Below are 24,377 nucleotides of genomic sequence, written 5' to 3'. Positions count from 1 at the left end.
AGAAGTGCGCCACTGCTATATTTGTATAAGTGGAGCACCACTTTTTGGTGCGCCACTGCTAACTAGTAGTGGCGCACCAAAAAAGGTGTGCGCCACTGATAGCAATGTTACGGCTAGGCTTTTTCCTAGTAGTGTAAGTATATAGGTTAAGTCTCCACTTGGCTAGCTTGGTTTTGGTTAGTTTGTACTTTACTTCTGACTTTTAAGAATGTGGTTGTATTCCATTATAGTTGCTCACCACTTCTCAATGAGATGGATTATATCATAGGGTTCCAACTCAAAAGATGATGTTGATAGCATCTAACTGAATGTATATATTTCTCCATTGTCTAGGGTTTGATGTAGATGGATTTGGAATAGATACAAGCAGGATATACAAGGATTTTGTTGATGTCCTTATCATGAATTCAAGATTAGGGTTGAAGAGATACCATGAGGATCATGATAAGAGCAATGATTTAGTTAAAGACATGGAAAACACAAGTTAAGAATAGTTTCTCCATTTTCTTGTTACTTGAGTTGCAGTTGAATAGATAGCCATACGTTATGGCAAGGAATATCATCTTATGGTGTCTTTAGAAGATCTGGTATTTGATCCTTACTTAAGGTGTTGTGTAATAGCTCAAGTTCCATATGATCTAACCCATATATCAAATCATCTCTACCTAAAACATGGTTTTAGCAAAGGTCACATTGAGGTTTATATATAGCGCTTGACTTCATGATCTACTTCAATTCCATCAACTCAAGTGAAACTTTTACTGTGACATTTTTATTTGAAAGCGCGAAAATTTCCCGGATTTTCTATGCATGAAAACAATGCACACATCTATTTCCTCTCTTTTTGTAACCTCAAATCCTGGGATGTTACAGGACCGCCGTCCGTCTCCGGCGGTAGTGAGAGGTAAGGGAGGTGAGGGTGGAGGGCAGCGGTGGATAGGTTGCAGGCTTGCAGCCGAGGCAAATATCCCGACCATTGAATTACTTGCTGACCTATAAGTTACACGTGAGCTGCAGCTATGTTGTAAGGGTTGAGTGCTGTGATCTAGGGATGCCCCAAAATGTATTACATTTACAAACTTTTAGTGTGGGAGTTAGCTGTGATTGAAAAATAGAAAATAACTTCAGATTTCGCTTTATGCTTTTTAGAGAAGTGTCACTAGTCAGTAGTCACTACCGACTCCATGCCGGCTCGATCAGCTTATATAAACGACTGAACCCATCCATCCATTGCTCCCTCCTCCTTAGTCCTTACACAGCCAGACACCACCCCTTTCCCAGTCTCCCTCGCAGTGTACTCTTACGAGAGATGACCTGCTCCATCCTCCTCAGGGCGGCGGCGGTCGCCGTGGTCGTGGCCGTCCTGTCGGCCACGGCGGGCGCGTCCTCGTTCAGCCCCACCGCGCCTCTCCCCTCTGACCTCCTTTTGTCAACTCCCTTTCTCTGGATCACCGCGAACGTCATCATCGTCTGCCTCTTCGTATTCTCCTATCGACACAACACCGGAGCGGTCGTATCCTCCTCATCGGGCGGCGACGTATCAGCGACCATGGATGGCCTCTTTGAACTTGACCTATTTGCTGCCGCTCCGGACGCCGTCGTGGCGTCGGACCTGGTCTCGGTAAGGCAGCCACGGCAAGCAAGAACAGCCAAGAACCCGGCCGGCCGCCCCCGCGTGCGCAAGAAGTCGGCGGGTGAGGACAAGCCAAGGGCAGCCGTCGTTGCGGAGGCCACGTCCGGCGTCAAGGTGGAGCACATCGAGGAGGTAGGCGCCGCCGCCGCTGCGACTGCGTCCGAGCCCGCTGGCACCGACGACGTGTCGATGGACTCGGCGTGGCAATCCATCGTGCGTAGAGGCGCGGCGCGGCCGGTGGCAGTGCGCAAGAGCGAGACGTGGGGCGGCGAGGAGCTGCCGCGGATGCGGCGCGCGGCCGACACGGCCGTCTCCGTGCGGAGGGAGATGCGGAAGTCGGCGTCGATGGTCCCGCCCTCGCCGCCGCACCCGAGCGCGGCGTCGTCGTCCTCTCCCGTAGCGGCGAAGCAGGGGTGGTGCACCAGGGACGTGCTGGTGATGGCGCATGACGAGCTCCTGCACCGCGCCGAGAGCTTCATCCGGAGGCAGCACGAGCACCTGCGCATCCAGCGCCAGGAGTCCGACCAGCGCCAGATAGCCATGGATCAGCAAAACCGCGGCTTGCTGCGCGCCGCCGCGCCAATCCGCGTCTAGTCAGCGCGACGCCACCATTAATTACATGACCGAGCACACTCCATGCATCGATCGCTTATGGTCGCACGGAAGACTGTACAGAAGTTAGCAAGCTAGCAACCTCCTTCGATCAAGAGACAAAAGTGCCGCCTTCGGCGCCTTGGCATGAAATAGTTAGCTAAATGGAACGATGTACAGCATAGGTAGAGTAGAATCCGGGCATGGCTGTGAATGTGGCAAACTGAAGCAGTACCGGTCATGCACCGCAACCTCCTTTGATCGATGTAGATTAAATCTCCATGTAAAGATTATGTTTGCGCCAGGGATCTTTACTACATGTAAATTATATAACCTCTAAATAAATGGTAGTAGCCGTTTCGTTGTTCTTCGATATATCTTGCTTAATTCTTAATTTGGTTCCAATAAAACAGACATTGTTCGATCGAAGCGCAAGAATTTCGGAAGAAATTTCCTTTCAGATCGATGGCTTAAACAGGTATGATGCGTTCGTGTTATAACTGAATTTCCTCGAATGTAACGTGTGGATGAGATGCATGTTTCGGTTCATACCCAAGTTAGCTGCACTTTTCTTACTAAGCTGTTATAAAAAGAAACAAAATTTGATTGTCGATGTGGCAGCAGTTGGAAATGCTCCAACGTCCTCAACTCTCCACGAGAAAATCTAGATCTAATCTGAAGTTCTTACATCTTCATAGATAGATTTTTTTTGCGAAAAGGACCACCAATCTATTAATCATCATCAACAACATTACATAAAACACCAAAAATAATAAAAATTGCAAAAAGATCTTTGAACTGTCTAGCGAAGACTACAAACACTGGAGCGAGCTAAAGACTCTCCGCCGTCTTCGCCCCTCCATCACCGGAGCTGGACAAAACTTGTCGAAGTAGAGCTTGTTGTAATAGACAGACGGAAAGTCGTCGTGCTAACCCCAAAGGACCATACAACAAAGCAGCAACCAACACTAATGATGACAACCGTAACCGGAAGGGCTAAACATATAACCACACCGACGAACACGAAGACGGACCGGATCCGAGGATCCGCTGGACACAAAATTCCACGCGCCGTCCGCTGACACTAGGCGAACCACCGGAGCGATGATAGGGCGGAGAGGACCTTATTCTGCCATCGAGATGTAGCCCCGCCACATCATCCCGAAGAAGACAATGAAAAACAACCTAAAAAGTAACATTAAATCTCCCGCCGGTGAGAGACTGTGGTCCGCCACACCTCCAAAATCCTAAGGTCACCGGAGGTGGAGCAGACCGGTAGCGTCACCGGCGAGAGGATGGAACCCTAGATGGGTTTCAGAAGTCCTCCCTCCTGGAGCCCGTACGCTGCTCGCTGCCTACCGGTTCGTTTACATATTGTTGTAGGATGGAATTTTTTGTTTCTATTATATACTCTCTCCGGAAGTACATCAAACCTCTTGGAATGTCTATGACGGGGCAACAAGGATCTTCGCTAAGTTGGTAAGGTAGAGTCGCCGGTAACAGTACGTGGGTGTGCAGGGCATGTAACAGTGCCTCAGGACCCTAATGCATCAGCCATCGCCCCACTGTTTCCCGTTTTGATCGATGCTCTTTTTCTTGGTGTTGCACGTAACTCTCTTTTCCTATCAATGCATCAAGAAGCAGGACTTTTGCATTTCCTCGAAAAAGAAAAAAAAAATCCACCTTACGAAGGGATATTCAAGCCATCCTAAGAGTCCCCATCTTGATCGTACAGGTGATGTTATCCATTTGTACAGCTGATTTATCCGTTTATCTCGTGTGATCCTCCCAAGATCTCTTTTTATCAAAAGCTGGACAGGAGTTTCCTCCCTGAACGTGTGGTGATATCAGATGATTGCGGTAAAGCGGCCATAGTACGATCATCCATGCAGAATTAGGAGGAACATAGTTGACTAGATAGAGAAGCTAAGGCAACTAGACAGCTACAGGCCGTGTCATGTTGTCATGTTTGACCCCCTACACGTGCACTACATTTCAACATAGCTACCTGGAAACCGTCAGCTTCAGGCAATTCAGCAGCTGGAAAATCCACATGAAACCTTATAAGATTCGAGCCACTTTCCATGGCTTCCCTCTCAGGTCTGCCTTGTTCTTCTGTAATGTGCAAGATCTCGTGCGTTTAGAGAGAGAGAGAGAGAGAGAGAGAGAGAGAGAGAGAGAGAGAGAGAGAGAGAGAGAGAGAGAGATGCATCCTTCTTTCCCGCCATGGTGGGTACGGAGTACCGATCCGCATATATACATCACTTCAACTGTTGTGCTTTTGTTTCTTTGAGATATCACCACATCTTTCAGAGAGCGAGATGCCGGTCCCACTGCTAATCCGTCTTTCAGAGAGCATGATCCTCTGCTCGCGGTCCGTCCAGGTACCCGTCGGCATCCTGTTTTATCTCCCCTCCGACCGATCATGTCTCGGAACAAGAGAAACAAAGCTCACAAAAATTCTGGACGGTGGCGGTTGTTGCCGATAACCCATGGCCGATGACATCGTGGTCGTGGGGCATGTCCCTTTTGGTGCCTAGCTTAGTGTATCCTAGCCAATTAGCCTGCCGTGTCTACTACCTTCCTTTGTGTACCGTGCATGTGTTGGTTTGGTGCTGCTGGAGCACACATACCAAACCCAGCAAGACACCAGCTGCCACAGTCGGCTAGTAGGGAATTGTACTTTGAAGGACCCGAGCCGAGCGACACTCATGTACTACCTCCGTTCTGAAATAGTCTACATTCTAACTTTAAAATTTGTTCTAAAATACTCTACATTTTAGCTTTTAGTTAACAATAGGACACATCTAGGGAGCAATCAAGGGCCCATTAGTTCTAACTAGCCTCCACCCCTACTATGAAAAGTACCTAGCACCGATCTGCAAAAGGAAGGAGCCTAAAACAACCGGAAATCACTCAAAAAAATCCACACGTGCATTTAATTTGCGTGCAAGAAAAATTCAAAAAGTCATAACTTTTAGATCGTTTGTCAGAATTGTGATCCGTTTTCACCGTTGGCTCTCTCGCGACGACATCTTCGAATAGAGATCCCATATGTATATCTTTCAGCAATTTTTTTTTTTTTGAAAAACAACTCTAGTGTTGTGGCAAAACAACTTTCTAAAGTGAGTTGCTTACACTTTTTTGAATATTTTGTACTCAATTTAGTTTGATATTACTTACTTACCAACAACAGTCAACAACTTCATTGTACTAAGAATCGTAACGTTGCACTACTAGTTTCTACCGCAGTTTCTAATATAGTTGGTAAGTTGGTTTTTGAGGCAAACAACTTAGTGACAACAAAAAAATAATTCTGTAACAAACAGTACACAACTTAGGCTCAACGGTAGGTAGGCGTTCATGGCAATGATTCACAAGTTTACAACAATGATGTTACCCGACTTAGTGCTACTAGTAGGCAACTTAGGCATGGTAATCGGTAGGTTCACGATGATGGTGCACAACTCCAAACTTCGCTAAAATGGGGTTACATTTCATGCAGGATATAGTTGTTGCACGCATTTGAGAAGTTTTTGTGGGTGATGTTTAAGTTGCAACCATCTCATACTAGGTTGCACCAGCTGAATATGCTATAGTTACTGCACTATTTGAACATGGTATTATTGGCGGTATCTTAGTTGTATCCATCCCCTACTTCGGTATCACAATTTACTATTAAAAAACAACTTATCATCTTCGCCATGCACACTTTGCTTGTTTCGGGTACAACTCAGTTGATACATGTATGCATCCTCAAATAAAAAAACAACTTGTTAATGGTGGTGTTTTACTTTCAACCATGCCTCCCCCACTAAGTTACATTTGACGCATGTTATAGTTGTTGCCATTCGGGAAGATAGAGGCAACTCCACATATGGGTATGCACCTTAGCACTAACGGATATACAACTTAGAAAAATAGTGGGTACGCACCTTAGCACTAACAGATATACAACTTAGAAAAATATTGGGTATGCAACTTAGCGCTAACAGGTGTACAATTTAGAAAATAGTGGGTATACAACATAGAAAGTAGTGGGTATGCAACTTTGAGGTTACGGGTATACAACTTAGAAAGTAGTGGATATGCAAACTTAGCGCCAACGGGTATACAACTAAGAAAATAGTGGTTTTCATGAAAGGTGTTGCCCCGAGGTACCACTCCATCTCTATCAACACGAGTGTGGCCGATGCTGGAGCCATACCAATCGGTGGCATGTGAGACATCTAGGACGATGGGTGGGGCAGAATGGCGGGCGGACCATCCAGCCCGAAGATGGGGTAGGAAACTTGCTGAGATCCAGTGCCTTGCTTAAGACAAGGCACGGATGAACAGTACCATACCTTGACCCCCTTTTTTGCCGCTGGATTGAGAATCAATGGCCAGATGAACGCACACAGTGCATAAGCTACAGTACTATCTACAGTGCGCTTGCTACAGGACATCTGCTACAGTATTGTGCACAGTGCACGCGCTACAGTATGTTGCTGCAGGGCTCAGATCTTGTTCGTCCATTTTTGATCTAACGTCCAGGAGAGCAAGGCATGGTACTGTTCATCCGTGGCTTGTCTTAAACAAGGCACCGGATCTCAGTCCAGGAAACTTAGCATTAGGACTATGCAACTTAGCAATATTGGGTATTCAACTTAGCACAAATGTGAAACAATAATTTACTGTTTACAAACACTACTTATATAATGTGTGAGAGAAGAATATATTTTATGCAAAATACAACTTAGATCTCCAGGAAGATGAGGGATAGATAAATTCGTGGTGCCTGTTGTCATCTCCTTCAACTCTGGTTGCCGTTGGACGCCTCCGCGGCTCCGAGTGTGCTGGTCCGGGACGGCTCACACCATGGGATGGGACAGCGGAGGCGCTGCAGTAGGTGAGCTGCGGCGGGGATGGAGGCTGGTGTCGTCGCTGGAGATAACGGAGAAATGGGGCGGAGCCAGGTCGCCATCAACGGAGCAGAATCCGCGGTTGAGGTCGCCTCGAGCAGCAGGCAGCCTCGAGTCGATCCCAGCGAGCAGGCGTCGGAGCACAAAATCGAGCGCGCAACCATGTCCCCCGTCGCTCCTCTCATCTCGGCTCCATCACGCAGCGCAGGAGACGGCCAGCTTCAGCCGGAGTAGCAGGCGGCGGCGTCCGCTAAACACTGTGAGGTGGATGTGTTTCCGACGGTGTCACGCATGAGGTGAGGAGGGCGGCGGCTGGCATACAGAGATTGGAAGGCGGCGCGGTGGTGGGGGTAAGGGGAATCACATCGGAGTAGGAGGTTGAGTGAGGGAGGTCGAGGGGACGGCGGCCGCCGCGCTGGGTGGAGGGGATGGGGCGGCGACGACGTGGTGAGAGGGATGGGATTGGGGATTTGGGGGTAAGTAGATGGCTAGAGGACGTGCCCGCACGTGGCTGAGTGTGGACCACTTACCGGCTGTCGGAACGGGTCGCACGATACAGTTGTGATCAAGTCGATCCAACGGCCAGAAACCGGAGGCCGGAGCGAGCAATTTAGCCTCCGAGCACTTTTTAGCGTTTGGGTAACAATAACACTAAAAACTAGATGGTTTTGTTCTCTTTATTGAACATTATTATTTTTAATATAGCTTGAATTGATTATGCACATATCTAAGTAGTAGTACTAATAAATGTAGCCCTAATTTATCTCATTTTTGTAGAATGTAGAATAATTCAGAATAGGAGGAGTACTTGGAAAGTTCGTTCTAAACAGTGGATAGTGTTAAAAATATATAGCCTAAATCGTTTGAACACTTAGGATTTTTGAATGATTAGTGCACTAATTTAATATGGTATCAAAGCTAGGAGTTCTTAAGTTCAAACTCCAGCTAAGGCATTATTTAATTAAAAATATAATTGCAGCCTCCTATTAATCTCACGCCTATGGCCTTCATGTTTATCCAGCCTAGACATAAGAGGGAACGTTAAAATATACAGCCCATAAATGCACTAGTTGTTTGATGATTAGATTTTGGTTGTGGTATATATAGTGTATAGGAAGTTATTATGGTGTTGAAGCCTTGGAGGTGGAAGAAGCTTTCCAAACAAGTCCTCCCTCTCCGTTTGTAAACTCCCAAAGAGCATCTCCAGTCGCGTTCCCCAAACCGTCTACCAAAGCGATTTGGGGCGCGCCGGACAAAAAGACGTTCCCAGCCGTGTCCCCTAAAGCCGCTTTTTATCCGGCACGGCCCGATACGGTGTCCGATGCCCCGAGCCCGTCCCCGCCACACAGGGGATGCTCCTGGCACGCCGGACAAAACGAAAAGTGAGACAAGGCGTGGCGGGACCGACACGTCAGCGGCTCGGAAGCCTAAAATCCCGTCGCCTACCTTTGGTCAATCGACGTTAATGGCGTCCCAGTTTTCCCAGACGACGGAGGGACGCGTCTCGTCGTGCATGGCCGCGTGGCCATCCGCGCTGGTGTTATTGCGTGCAATCACCCGATGCCGCCGCTGTACATTAAGAGGCCCTGCGGTTCATCCCAATCTCTCGCCGCTCCCAAATCTTCTCCTCGCCGCCCCCAGATCTTCTCCTCGCCGTTTCAAGCAATGTCGTTGTCCTCCCGCAAGATCGCCGCGGCGAACGGCTTCGGCCGCGGCAGCCTCACCGTGAAGGATGCGTGGGCGCTGTACCGCGCGGGATATCCTGTCCCGCTGGACATGCGCCTGCCAAGCAGGGGCGGCTAGAAGATGGCCGTGAACGGCATAAGCGTTCTATTGCCACTGACGCCGGGCACGGAGCGCTGGAAGGACGCCATCAGGGCCCGGCGGGCTGCACTCGACGTCGAGGAGCGGGCCGATCCGACCTGGGTGGCCAAAAACAACGACGCCTGGTGGGGCACCTACATCCAGGCGCAGTACGACATGGAGATGCGCAACACCACCGGCCTTGTCGGCGGGCCGAACAGCTGGATCAGGGACGGGCACCCTGCAGAACGTCATCGACGACATCCACAACGGTGCTCCAAGATTGGTGGCACCGTCCTCACCGCCACGGTCTCCCGCAGCGCAATGGCAGCCGAGGAGGACGTACTCATCCTCCTCCAACTCTTCCTCCTCAGGACCGGCCCGATCGACGCCGCCCTCGTCTTACCGCTCCGCGCCCTACACCGTCCCCAATCGCGTGGTGAAGGAGGAGCCGGCGATGCCCGTCAATCTGAGGCGCGGCAGCAGCGGTAGCCGACGGCAACAAGAGAGGCGTGGCGGCGCCCTCCTCACCCCGAAGCCAGAGGTGAAGCTGGATCAGGACGACGAGGAAGCGTCGAAGGCGGCGCTGCTGGCGGAGTACGAGCGGCAGTAGCGGCTCTTCGCCAGCAGCGACGACCCCGAGGACTGCCCAGGGCTGCGAGCGGCGTACTTGGCGTGGCTGAACGACAAGGACGCCTGGAGGGGCGACCTCGAGACGGCGATCGCCATGTCCATCCGCGACACCAGCAAGCCGCTCGTGGACCTCACCGACGACGCCGAGGCAGGACCAAGCGGCCTGGTGAAGGACGAGCCCGTCGACGAGCCCGATGAGCGCGTCAAGCAGGAGGTTGATACGCGTGAGACACACGTCCGTTGGGAACCCCAAGAGGAAGGTGTGATGCGTACAGCAGCAAGTTTTCCCTCAGTAAGAAACCAAGGTTATCGAACCAGTAGGAGTCAAGGAACACATGAAGGTTGTTGATGGCGGAGTGTAGTGCGGCGCAACACCAGGGACTCCGACGCCAACGTGGAACCCGCACAACATAATAAAAGTACTTTGCCCCAACGTAACGGTGAGGTTGTCAATCTCACCGGCTTGTCGTAAACAAAGGATTAGATGTATAGTGTGGATGATGATGTTTGTTTGCGAAGAACAGTAAAGAACAATTGCAGCAGATTGTATTTCAGATGTAAAGAATTGGACCGGGGTCCACAGTTCACTAGTGGTGTCTCTCCCATAAGATAAACAGATGTTGGGTGAACAAATTACAGTTGGGCAATTGACAAATAAAGAAGGCATAACAATGCACATACATATATCATGATGAGTACTATGAGATTTAATCTAGGCATTACGACAAAGTACATAGACCGCTATCCAACATGCATCTATGCCTAAAAAGTCCACTTTCAGGTTATCATCCGAACCCCTTCCAGTATTAAGTTGCAAACAACAGACAATTGCATTAAGTATGGTGCGTAATGTAATCAACACAAATATCCTTAGACAAAGCATCGATGTTTTATCCCTAGTGGCAACAACACATCCACAACCTTAGAACTTGTTGTCACTGTCCCAGATTCAATGGAGGCATGAACCCACTATCGAGCATAAATACTCCCTCTTGGAGTTACAAGTATCAACTTGGCCAGAGCCTCTACTAGCAACGGAGAGCATGCAAAAACATAAACAACATATAAGATAGATTGATAATCAACTTGACATAGTATTCAATATTCATCGGATCCCAACAAACACAACATGTAGCATTACAAATAGATGATCTCAATCATGATAGGCAGCTTACAAGATCTAACATGATAGCACAATGAGGAGAAGACAACCATCTAGCTGCTGCTATGGACCCATAGTCCAGGGGTGGACTACTCACACATCGATCCGGAGGCGATCATGGCGATGAAGAGACCTCCGGGAGATGATTCCCCTCTCCGGCAGGCTGCCGGAGGCGATCTCCTGAATCCCCCGAGATGGGATTGGCGGCGGCGGCGTCTCTGGAAGGTTTTCAGTATCGTGGCTCTCGGTACTGGGGGTTTTGCGACGAAGGATTTAAGTAGGCGGAAGGGCAGGTCAGGAGGCGTCACGGGGGCCCCACACGCTAGGGCCGCGCGGGCCCCCTCTAGGCCGCGCCGCCCTAGTGTGGCGGCGCCCGTGGCCCCACTTCGTATCTCCTCCGGTCTTCCGGAAGCTTCATGGAAAAATAAGCCCTCGGGCGTTGATTTCGTCCAATTCCGAGAATATTTCCTTACTAGGATTTCTGAAACCAAAAACAGCAGAAAACAAAGAATCGGCTCTTCGGCATCTCGTCAATAGGTTTGGCCGGAAAATACATAATAATGACATATAATGTGTATAAAACATGTGAGTATCATCATAAAAGTAGCATGGAACATAAGAAATTATAGATACGTTTGAGACGTATCAAGCATCCCCAAGCTTAGTTCCTACTCGCCCTCGTGTAGGTAAACGATAACAAAGATAATTCCTAAGCTTAGTTCCTACATGCTATCATAATCTTGATCATACTATTGTAAAGCATATGAGATGAATGCAGCGATTCGAAACAATGGTGAAGACAATGAGTAAACAAATGAATCATATAGCAAAGACTTTTCATGAATAATACTTTCAAGACAAGCATCAATAAGACTTGCATAAGAGTTACTCATAAAGCAATAAATTCAAAGTAAAGGCATTGAAGCAACACAAAGGAAGATATAAGTTTCAGCAGTTTCTTTCAACTTCAACATGTGTATCTCATGGATAATTGTCAACACAAAGTAATATAACAAGTGCAATAGGTAAATATGTAAGAATCAATGCACGGTTGACACAAGTGTTTGCTTCTAAGATAGAAAGAATAGGTAAACTGACTCAACAATAAAGTAAAAGATAGGCCCTTCGTAGAGGGAAGCATGGATTACTATATTTGTGCTAGAGCTTTTTATTTTGAAAACAAGAAACAATTTTGTCAACGGTAGTAATAAAGCATATGTGTTATGTATAAGATATCCTATAAGTTGCAAGCCTCATGCATAGTATACCAATAGTGCTCGCACCTTGTCCTAATTAGCTTTGATTAACATGGATTATCATTGCATAGCATATGTTTCAACCAAGTGTCACAAAGGGGTACCTCTATGCCGCCTGTACAAAGGTCTAAGGAGAAAGTTCGCATTGGATTTCTCGCTTTTGGTTATTCTCACTTAGACATCCATACCGGGACAACATAGACAACAGATAATGGACTCCTCTTTTTAATGTATAAGCATTCAACAATAGTTAATATTCTCATAAGAGATTGAGGATTAATTGTCCAAACTGAAACTTCCACCATGGATCATGGCTTTAGTTAGCGGCCCAATGTTCTTCTCTAACAATATGCATACTCAAACCATATGATCATGAAAATCGTCCTTACTTCAGACAAGAAGAACATGCATAGCAACTCACATGATATTCAACAAAGGTAAAAGTTGATGGCGTCCCCAGAAACATGGTTACCGCTCAACAAGCAACTTATTAAGAAATAAGACACATAAGTACATATTCTTCACCACAATAGTTTTTAAGGCTATTTTTCCCATGAGCTATATATTGTAAAGACAAAGGATAGAATTTTTAAAGGTAGCACTCAAGTAATATACTTTGGAATGGCAGAGAAATACCATGTAGTAGGTAGGTATGGTGGACACAAATGGCATAGTTTTAGGCTCAAGGATTTGGATGCACGAGAAGAATTCCTCTCAATACAAGGCTAGGCTAGCAAGGTTGTTTGAAGCAAACTCAAGTATAAAACGGTGAAGCAAGACTCACATATGAACATATTGTAAGTATTATAAGACTTTACATCGTCTCCTTGTTGTTCAAACAGACTTAACCGTAAAATATCTAGACTCTAGAGACCAATCATGCAAACCAAATTTTAACAAGCTCTATGTAGTTCTTCATTAATGGGTGCAAAGTACATGATGCAAGAGCTTAAACATGATCTCTATGAGCACAACAATTGCCAAGTATCAAATTATTCAAGATATTATACCATTTACCACATGCGGCATTTTCCGTTTCCAACCATATAACAATGAACGAAGTAGTTCAACCTTCGCAATGAACATTAAGAATAAAGCTAAGAACATATGTGTTCATACGAAACAGCGGAGCGTGTCTCTCTCCCAAACAAAGAATGCTAGGATCCGATTTTATTCAAACGAAAACAAAAATAAAAACAAACAAACGCTCCAAGTAAAGCACATAAGATGTGACGGAATAAAAATATAGTTTCACTAGAGGTGACCTGATAAGTTGTCGATGAAGAAGGGATGCCTTGGGCATCCCCAAGCTTAGATGCTTGAGTCTTCTTAAAATATGCAAGGCTGAACCACGGGGCATCCCCAAGCTTAGACTTTTCACTCTTCTTGATCATATTGTATCATCCTCCTCTCTTGACCCTTGAAAACTTCCTCCACACCAAACTCAAAACAAACTCATTAGAGGGTTAGTGCATAATTCATATATTCAGAGGTGATATAATCATTCTTAACACTTCTGGACATTGCACAAAGCTACTGAAAGTTAATGGAACAAAGAAATCCATCAAACATAGCAAAACAGGCAATGCGAAATAAAAGGCAGAATCTGTCAAAACAGAAAAGTCCGTAAAGCGGGTTGTTGTGTAACAAGTGAGTAGGGCCCAGTCGAACGCCCATGAATTTTCTCATCAACTTGACGAATTTTTTAGAGGCACCAGACTTGCTCATATAAAAATGCCCAAATTGAATGAAAGTTGCGTACATATCTGAGGATCACGCACGTAAATTAGCAGATTTTTATAAATTTTCTACAGCAGGGGCGGCTCAATTTCGTGACAGCAAGAAATCTATTCCTGCGCAGTAATCCAAATCTAGTATTGACTTTAATATCAAAGACTTTACTTGGCAAAACAATGCAATAAAATAAAGATAAGGAGAGGTTGCTACAGTAGTAACAACTTCCAAGACTCAAATATAAAATAAAGTGCAGAAGTAAAATAATGGGTTGTCTCCCATAAGCACTTTTATTTAACGCCTTTCAGCTAGGCGCAGAAAGTGTGAATCAAGTATTATCAAGAGATGAAGCATTGATGGAGGGGTTCGGAGTTTTCTCAACTATGCATTTTATCTTATCTATGTAAGTTTCAGAGGCTCCTTTTTCATTATTCTTAGGCTTGCTATCCTCATCAAACAAATTTTCGGGAACAAGCCAACCATAGTTATTTTCTAGAGCTTCATGCATTCCTAGGAGCTTACAAGGTATTGATGTCTTAATCTCCCCTCCATCATTAACATTATTAGTGTACCTTATTCTATCCATGTCCATCTTTTCAAGGGTACTAGCAAAGTTGGTAAAAGAGCCAAGCATCTTATATTTAATAAAGACCTTTCTAGCCTCTCTTGCTACACCACCAAATTCTTTAAGAAGGGTTTCTAAGATAAAATCTTTCTTTTCTCCTTCCTCCATATCACAGAGTGTAAGAAACATATGTTGAATTATAGGATTGAGATTAACAAATTTAGTTTCCAATATGTGTACTAAAGAAGCAAGAAGAATTTCATAAGTAGGAGCAAGTTCTACCAAGTGTCTATCTTCAAAATCTTCAGCTGTACTAACATGAGAGAAAAAATCTTCTATATTATCTCTTCCAATTATAGACCTTCGTCCTACCGGTATGTCTTTCAGAGTGAACTTAAGAGGAAACATTATGAAATAAACGAAAGGTAAATAAAGTAAATGCAAGTAACTAATTTTTTTGTGTTTTTAATATAGAGAACAAGACAGTAAGTAAAGTAAAGCTAGCAACTAATTTTTTTGTGTTTTTGATATAGACAGCAAACAAAGCAGTAAATAAGATAAAGTAAAGCAAGACAAAAACAAAGTAAAGAGATTGGATGTGGGAGACTCCCCTTGCAGCGTGTCTTGATCTCCCCGGCAACGGCGCCAGAAAATATGCTTGATATGCGTGAGACACACGTCCGTTGGGAACCCCAAGAGGAAGGTGTGATGCGTACAGCAGCAAGTTTTCCCTCAGTAAGAAACCAAGGTTATCGAACCAGTAGGGAGTCAAGGAACACGTGAAGGTTGTTGGTGGCGGAGTGTAGTGCGGCGCAACACCGTGGATTCCAAGCACCAACGTGGAACCCGCACAACACAATCAAAGTACTTTGCCCCAACGTAATAGATGAGGTTGTCAATCTCACCGGCTTGCTGTAAACAAAGGATTAGATGTATAGTGTGGATGATGATGTTTGTTTGCGAAGAAAAGTAAAGAACAATTGCAGCAGATTGTATTTCGTATGTAAAAAATTGGACCGGGGTCCACAGCTCACTAGTGGTGTCTCTCCCATAAGATAAACAGATGTTGGGTGAACAAATTACAGCTTGGGCAATTGACAAATAAAGAAGGCATAACAATGCACATACATATATCATGATGAGTACTATGAGATTTAATCAGGGCATTACGACAAAGTACATAGACCGCTATCCAAGCATGCATCTATGCCTAAAAAGTCCACTTTCAGGTTATCATCCGAACCCCTTCCAGTATTAAGTTGCAAACAACAGACAATTGCATTAAGTATGGTGCGTAATGTAATCAACACAAATATCCTTATTCAAAGCATCGATGTTTTATCCCTAGTGGCAACAACACATCCACAACCTTAGAACTTTCTATCACTGTTCCAGATTCAATGGAGGCATGAACTCACTATCGAGCATAAATACTCCCTCTTGGAGTTACAAGTATCAACTTGGCCAGAGCCTCTACTAGCAACGGAGAGCATGCAAGAACATAAACAACATAGGGATATGATAGATTGATAATCAACTTGACATAGTATTCAATATTCATCGGATCCCAACAAACACAACATGTAACATTACAAATAGATGATCTCGATCATGATAGGCAGCTCACAAGATCTAACATGATAGCACAATGAGGAGAAGACAACCATCTAGCTACTCGCTATGGACCCATAGTCCAGGGGTGGACTACTCACACATCGATCCGGAGGCGATCATGGCGATGAAGAGACCTCCGGGAGATGATTCCCTCTCCGGTAGGGTGCCGGAGGCGATCTCCCGAATCCCCCGAGATGCGATTGGCGGCGGCGTCTCCGGAAGGTTTTCCGTATCGTGGCTCTCGTGATCGGGGGTTTCACGACGAAGGCTTTAAGTAGGCGGAAGGGCAGGTCAGGAGGCGTCACGGGGGCCCCACACGCTAGGGCCGCGCGGGCCCCCTCTAGGCCGCGCCGCCCTAGTGTGGTGGCGCCCCGAGGCCCCACTTCGTATCTCCTCCGGTCTTCTGGAAGCTTCGTGGAAAAATAAGCCCCTGGGCGTTGATTTCGTCCATTTCCGAGAATATTTCCTTACTAGGATTTCTGAAACCAAAAACAGCAGAAAATAGCAACTGGCTCTTCGGCATCTCGTCAATAGGTTAGTGCCGGAAAATGCATAATAATGACATATAATGTGTATAAAACATGTGAGTATCATCATAAAAGTAGCATGGAACATAAGAAATTATAGATACGTTTGAGACGTATCAGAGGTCGTCACCAACGACATGTAGAACTCCCACCAGTACTACGACACCTCCGGCCGCCGCAAGTACTTCTAGATTAGATTTAATTTAAATTTAGTCGAATCTCGTTCGAATCTATGTAATATATGCCAAGTTTGGATGAATTTAATCGAAACTCGCTCAAGTTTTAAATTTCCGAAATTTTGTTTGGGAGACGCGACTGGGGAGCGACTGTTGGAGATATGCCCAAGAGGCAATAATAAAATGGTTATTATTATATATCTTTGTGTTTACGATAATGTTTACATACCATGCTATAATTGTATTAACCAAAACATTGATACATGTGTGTTATGTGAACAACAAGGAGTCCCTAGTAAGCCTCTTGTATAACTAGCTTGTTGATTAATAGATGATCATAGTTTCATGATCATGAACATTGGATGTTATTCAAAACAAGGTTATGTCATTATGTGAATGATGTAATGGACACACCCAATTAAGCGTAGCATAAGATCACGTCATTAAGTTATTTGCTATAAGCTTTCGATACATAGTTACCTAGTCCTTTCGACCATGAGATCATGTAAATCACTTATACCGGAAGGGTACTTTGATTGCATCAAACGCCACTGCGTAAATGGGTGGTTATAAAGGTGGGATTAAGTATCTGGAAAGTATGAGTTGAGGCATATGGATCAACAGTGGGATTTGTCCTTCCCGATGACAGATAGATATACTCTGGGCCTTTTCGGTGGAATGTCGTCTAATTAGCTTGCAAGCATATGAATGGTTCATAAGAGACCACATACCACGGTACGAGTAAAGAGTACTTGTAAGGAGACGAGGTTGAACAAGGTATAGAGATACCGATGATCAAACCTCGGACAAGTAAAATATCGCGTGACAAAGGGAATCGGTATCGTATGTGAATGGTTCAGTCGATCACTAAAGTCATCGTTGAATATGTGGGAGCCATTATGGATCTCCAGACCCTGCTATTGGTTATTGGTCGGAGAGAAGTCTCAACCATGTCTACATAGTTCGCGAACCGTAGGGTGACACACTTAAGGTTTGATGTCGTTTAAGTAGATATGGAAATATGGAATGGAGTTCGAAGTTTTGTTCGGAGTCTCGGATGGGATCCAGGACATCACGAGGAGGTCCGGAATGGTCCGGAGAATAAGATTCATATATAGGAAGTCATTTTCTAGGTTTGAAAATGATCCGGTATTTTTTCTGGAAGGTTCTAGAAGGTTCTAGAAGGTCCGGAAGAAATCAGCATGGAAGGCGGAGTCCCATAGGGACGCCACCCACCTTGGCCGGCCAGCCTAAGGGAGGAGGAGTCCCAGGTGGACTCCTCCCCATGGTGGCCGGCCACCCCACCAAAGGAAAGGGGGGAGTCCCACTTCCCCTAGGTTTGGTCATATGGAAGGTTTTATGTTGGGGTCTTATTCGAAGACTTGGACTACAACTCTTGGGGCTTCCACCTATATAATGAGGGCCAAGGGGAGGGGGCCGGCCACCCTTAAGCCATGAGTTGGCCGCACCACCCCCTCTCCCCAAACCCTAGCCTCTCCTCCTCCACCACCTCTCCCGCATACGCTTAGGCGAAGCCCTGCCAAAGTTCTCCACCACCACCGCCACCACGCCGTCGTGCTGCCGGGATTTCGAGGAGGATCTACTAATTCCGCTGCCCGCTGGAACGGGAGAAGGACGTCATCGTCATCAACACCGAACGTGTGACCGAGTACGGAGGTGCTGCCCGATTGTGGCACCGTCAAGATCTTCTACGCGCTAGTGAAAGCGGCAAGTGATCATCTTCTGCAACAACGAGATCTAATCTCGTAGGCTTTGGAAATCTTCAAGGGTTAGTCTTGTTCATCCCCTCGTTGCTACCGTCTTCTAGATTGTATCTTGGCTTGGATTGCGTTCTCGCGGTAGGAATTTTTTTGTTTTCTATGCTACGAATCCCATCAGCGGTATCAGAGCCGTGTCTATGCATAGATTGGTTGCACGAGTAGAACACAATTGTTTGTGGGCGTTGATGCTTTGTTGTCTTTAGTTCGAGTACTTTGCATCTTTGTGGCATGGTGGGATGAAGCGGCTCGGGCTAACTTTACATGACCGCGTTCATGAGACTTGCTCCATGTTCGACATGCAACTTGTATTGCATAAGTGGCTTTGCGGGTGTCTCGTCTCTCCCACCATAGTGAAGATTCAATTTACTCTTTCTATTGACAACACTAGTATCACCGTTGTGGTTCATGTTCGTAGGTAGATTGGATCTTACTCGAAAACCCTAAACCACGTAAAATATGCAAACCAAATTAGAGACGTCTAACTTGTTTTTGCAGGGTTTGGTGATGTGATATGGCCATGATGTGATGATGAATATGTATGAGATGATCAGTATTGTATTGTGGCAACCGGCAGGAGCCTTATGGTTGTCTTTAAATTTCATGTTGAGTAGTATTTCAAAGTAGTTGTAATAGTTGCTACATGAGGTGAACAACCATGAAGACGGCGCCATGGACCTTGACGCTACGCCGGCGATGATGGAGATCATGCCCGTTGATGATGGAGATCATGTCCGTGCTTTGGAGATGAAGATCGAAGGCGCAAAGACTAAAGGGCCATATCATGTCACATATGAATTGCATGTGATGTTAATCCTTTATGCATCTTATTTTGCTTAGAACGCGACGGTAGCATTATAAGATGATCCCTCACATTAATATCAAGATAATAAAGTGTTCTTCCCTCGTATGCACCGTTGATATAGTTCGTCGTTTCGAAGCATCTCGTGATGATCGGATGTGATAGACTCAACGATTCACATACAACGGGTGTAAGCCATGTTGCACACGCGGAATACTTGGGTTTGCTTGACGAGCCTAGCATGTACAGACATGGCCTCGGGACAACGGAAACCGAAAGGTTGAACACGAGTCATATGGATGATATGATCAACATGTTGATGTTCACCATTGAAGCTACATCATCTCACGTGATGATCGGTTTTGGTGTAGTGGATGTGGATCGTGTACCACTTAATAAGTATGAGGGATGTTGTATTAAGTGGGAGTTCATTAGTAATTAGATTAAAACATGAACTAATTATCATAAACATAGTCTGAGTAGTATTTTGAACTAATTTTGTAGTATCGGCATCCGTTTTCTACCATGCGTTAGTTTTGTAAATGAGATAGAAATAATGTTAAGTCTGACAAGAAACTTTACGGACTGGTACCGTATTGTTAAAGAATCAAGAAATGATTAAGTCCTATTGCAAACTTTTAGTAAACCTCACATTGTTGATTCAAAGAGCTATGGTTTCAATTAGTACCTAAAGTCATCTTGTCTCCGTGAAACTTGAAGTTCAAATCTGTTTGAAAAGTAAGGAGCTGAAAATTTTGTTTTCAGAAATAAGCGAGGTATAAGATATATGTGATATCTAAGACCTTGTTGCAAGGTGATAGAATATAATTTGGTGAGACTACATAAACTCATAAGTTTTATGGGAATGTACGAAGGTTGAAGACGCAAGGCGTCCCAATCCTCCAACTATTGGGGCACTAACGATATTCGCATATCCATGAAGTGATCGTCCTTAGTATGCACCGTTGCTAAAGACTCGTCGTTTCGAATACTAAGGTATAGATTCTACGTGTGCATACAACGGGTGCAAGCCAGATTTGCACATGCGAATACTGAGGTTAAACTTTACGAGCCAAGCATGTATAGACATGGTCTCGAAAAATCGACATGATATGATGGATAAAATTATGAGTGAAATTGTTCATCATATTAAAAGGTTACTAATAGTGAAATCCGGAACACTTGTCATATGATGATCAACTTCAAAGTAAGAACCTCAAGGTTATTGGTATTTGACCAACAAACCTAGAAGTTATTGATGTTGAAGTGTTTTTCTGAATAATGAGGAAACCTAAAAGAGAAACTACAAAAGATTATTGGCAGAAAGAAAGAAAAGATTAGAAAGTCTAGCTCAGGTGTATATAAATGATATACATGTTATGGATGTATTCTTTGTTTGGTCACATAATGAAATTCTTGGGTATTTGTACCAGGTTGGTTGGTATGAGATGTCATACAATACAACGCAATACAAGAATACGATGGCCTATATGACTAATAAGGAATATGGTAATAATGCACGTCTGGAACATAATAAAGTGTTATCATGTTTGTCGTTGGCATTCTACCTAGTCCTTAGAATTTATAATAAAGAACTTAATAATTGTTATTTTGCTCTGGTCAAATGAAAACAATGAGTTGTTCAAATTATGACATCACTCCATGTACGATGGATAAGTTATTATAAATATTAATGGTGAAACACACACACACATAATACTGACGCTAAAATGCCATAAGACAAATGATTTGAATTCCACTTATTTGTGGAACCGCCATTTAGGTCATGTTAGAAAGGAACACATGAAGGAACTCCATGCAAATGGATTTTTGGAGTCATTCGATTTTTGAATCATCTGGCGCTTGCAAATATTTTCTAAAGAGAATGACTAAAATACCGTTCATAGGCCAAGAGTTGAATGGGCAACTAACTTAGTGGAAACATATATGATGATGTATGTGGTTCACTAGGCATAGTTGTGTGCGGGAGATTCTTCTACTTCATAAAAACTTCCAACAATGAATTGAGTATATATATGTGGACATATTCGATAAGGAAGAAGTTTGAAACATTTGAATGGATTCAAATAAATTTCAGCATGAAGTGGAAATCATCGTAATAGAAAAGTCAAATATCTATGATTGGATCATTAGGAAAATATTTGAATTACGAGTTTTAGCGAACATCTAAGAGAGTTATGAAATTGTTCTACAACTCACATTTCTTGGAGTATCATAGTGATGATATAGTATCCGAGAAATATATCCAAACCTTGTTGGGTTAATGATGAGATAAAAATAAAATGATGCCATTATATTTTTGTGGATTATGCTTTAGTGACTACCGCTTTTACACTAAATAGAGCATCATCATGATCCGTTGAAATGACACCATACGAGTTATGGCATGGGTATATACCCTAATAGTCCTTTCTTTAAATTTTGGTCTAAGAGTTTACAACCAAAATCGGACGAATGTCTTTGTTGGTTATCCCAAAGAATTGATTGGGAATTCTTTCCACTATAAAGTAAAAGACAAAAGTGTTTGTTAATGTTACTTGCTTATTTCCAAGAAATTGTTTTCTAGCGAAGTATTTGAGTGGGAGGACAATAGAACTTGATAAGGTTTATGAACCTGAGCAAAATGATCAGAGTAGCGCAGCATCGGAATTGGTTCCGGAAGCGGCCACGACAATCATGGCTCTCATGACTACAAAGTGTTTTAGCCATGGAGAACGAAGTACCTATTGAACCTTGTAGGTATGGTTTACTTTGTGATCAAATAAATGATTTATGAACAAATGATGGATTTTGAACAATGATAAACCAACTACAAAACAAAGAGGTTATGATGGGCCCTGAATCCGTTAAAATGGCTATACGCCATGAAATCCAAGATAGATGAATACTTTTTGAAAGTGAATGGATCTATAAAATTGATGGACTTGGATAAAATATCCTTGAAGAAGCTTGACTTGTCAAAAAGTTGTTTACGACAAAGATCAAAGAGTTGACTACGATAAGATTAGATCTTCCGTAGCAATGCTTATAGTCTATGTGGATTATTCTAGTAATCGCTACACATTTCTTTTATGAGATATGATAGTAGGATAGCAAAATACATTACTTAACAAAAGTGTGTATTAAAGGTGTATACAAGATACAACCAAGAGTTTTGCTGGTCCGTGGAATACTAGATAGGTATACAAACTTCAATTGGATGAAGTGAGTATCGAGGAGTTGGAATCTTCACCGGATGAAATAGTCAAAAAGTTTTTGATTTCATTAGAAACGATGAAGATGCTTGCATTTGCAAGAAATTAAGTGGGAGCGCTGAGACATATTTATAATACTTATGTATATGACATATAAGTTGGTTATAAATGATGTAATTATATACTTGATTAAAAGGTTTCATTGGGAAATTAACTTCAATGAAAGGATATGGACTGAAACAAATTTAGTGTCAAGATCTATGAAGATAGATTGAAACGCATAATAAGTTTAAGTCAAAGTACATAGAATGTATATTGAGGTAGTTCAATATAGAAATATTAAGAAAATGTTCTTGTCATGTGAAAGTTTTAACAAGACTTGAGTGTATCTGACACTCAATGAGTAAAAACACATGAGTGATGATAGATCACAAATAATGTACAAAATCAGATGTCCTATGCTCTAAAAAGTTAGGAGCATATACCACAATGATTCATGTGATGTTCATTGGACAAACAGTAAGAATATCCCTGTGTGCTTTAGAAGAACCAAGGATACATATATAGTTTTATATGGGGTAATGACAAAACAAATCGCTGTAAGGTGTTGCACCGATATTTGTTTGGTCACATATAAAAATGAAATTCAAATCTCAATTAGGCTAAGTGTTGTTTAAAAGGTAGCACAATGCTAGATTTAGAAGAGTTCTAAATATTGTGACGGATTCTACAAACGAAGGCATAGTATGTCATTGTTTTGACAATGACTGAGGATGTTTAAGTCGAAGAGTTCTTTGAGAACTTGGTGTAGTTCCGATAGTGTCAGAACTTTGAAGCTATATTGTGTATGACAATATTAGTGACATATTTCAGACCGCGGAATTAAGGTTCCACCAGAAGACCAAACATATTTAATGCCGACTCATTTGGAAAATGAGTGATGCGTTGAGACGCAAATGAATTGCAAAATACATACGTTTCTGAGCATGTCAGATCCGTTGACTAAAACTTCTCCCATGAGCAAAACATGATAAAGCACCGGAAGGCCAAGGTGTTATATCTTTACATATGTAAACTAGATTATTGACTCTAGTGCAAGTGGGAGACTCGTTGGAGATATGCCCAAGAGGCAATAATAAAATGGTTATTATTATATATCTTTGTGTTTATGATAATGTTTACATACCATGCTATAATTGTATTAACCGAAACATTGATACATGTGTGTTATGTGAACAACAAGGAGTCCCTAGTAAGCCTCTTGTATAACTAGCTTGTTGATTAATAGATGATCATAGTTTCATGATCATGAACATTGGATGTTATTAATAACAAGGTTATGTCATTATGTGAATGATGTAATGGACACACCCAATTAAGCGTAGCATAAGATCACGTCATTAAGTTATTTTCTATAAGCTTTCGATACATAGTTACCTAGTCCTTTCGACCATGAGATCATGTAAATCACTTATACCGGAAGGGTACTTTGATTACATCAAACGCCACTGCGTAAATGGGTGGTTATAAAGGTGGGATTAAGTATGTGGAAAGTATGAGTTGAGGCATATGGATCAACAGTGGGATTTGTCCATCCCGATGACGGATATATATACTCTGGGCCCTCTCGGTGGAATGTCGTCTAATTAGCTTGCAAGCATATGAATGGTTCATAAGAGACCACATACCACGGTACTGAGTAAATAGTACTTGTCAGAGACGAGGTTGAACAAGGTATAGAGATACCGATGATCAAACCTCTGACAAGTAAAATATCGCGTGAAAAAGGGAATCGGTATCGTATGTGAATGGTTCGGCCGATCACTAAAGTCATCGTTGAATATGTGGGAGCCATTATGGATCTCCGCGATCCCGCTATTGGTTATTGGTCGGAGAGAGGTCTCAACCATGTCTACATAGTTCGCGAACCGTAGGGTGACACACTTAAGGTTTGATGTCGTTTAAGTAGATATGGAAATATGGA

At 43.6% G+C, this 24,377-nt stretch overlaps 1 protein-coding gene across 1 annotated transcript; it reads left to right on the top strand.

Moving 5' to 3' along the window:
- The first annotated feature begins 1,303 nt into the window (after window positions 1-1,303).
- LOC124649652 lies at window positions 1,304-2,595 on the top strand. The gene has a single exon (XM_047189246.1). The coding sequence runs from the start codon at window positions 1,310-1,312 to the stop codon at window positions 2,225-2,227; it is 918 nt and encodes a 305-aa protein (XP_047045202.1). The 5' UTR covers window positions 1,304-1,309; the 3' UTR covers window positions 2,228-2,595.
- Window positions 2,596-24,377: the final 21,782 nt, after the last annotated feature.

This window comes from Lolium rigidum, chromosome 4, assembly GCF_022539505.1.
Source record: "Lolium rigidum isolate FL_2022 chromosome 4, APGP_CSIRO_Lrig_0.1, whole genome shotgun sequence".
Classification (NCBI taxonomy): Eukaryota; Viridiplantae; Streptophyta; class Magnoliopsida; order Poales; family Poaceae; genus Lolium; species Lolium rigidum.
Note: the sequence above shows the minus strand (reverse complement) of the source record. Positions and strands in the feature narration are given on the sequence as shown.

Excerpts from the sequence above, each read along its gene's own strand:
- LOC124649652 (XM_047189246.1), top strand. The coding sequence starts at position 1,310 with ATGACCTGCTCCATCCTCCTCAGGGCGGCGGCGGTCGCCGTGGTCGTG.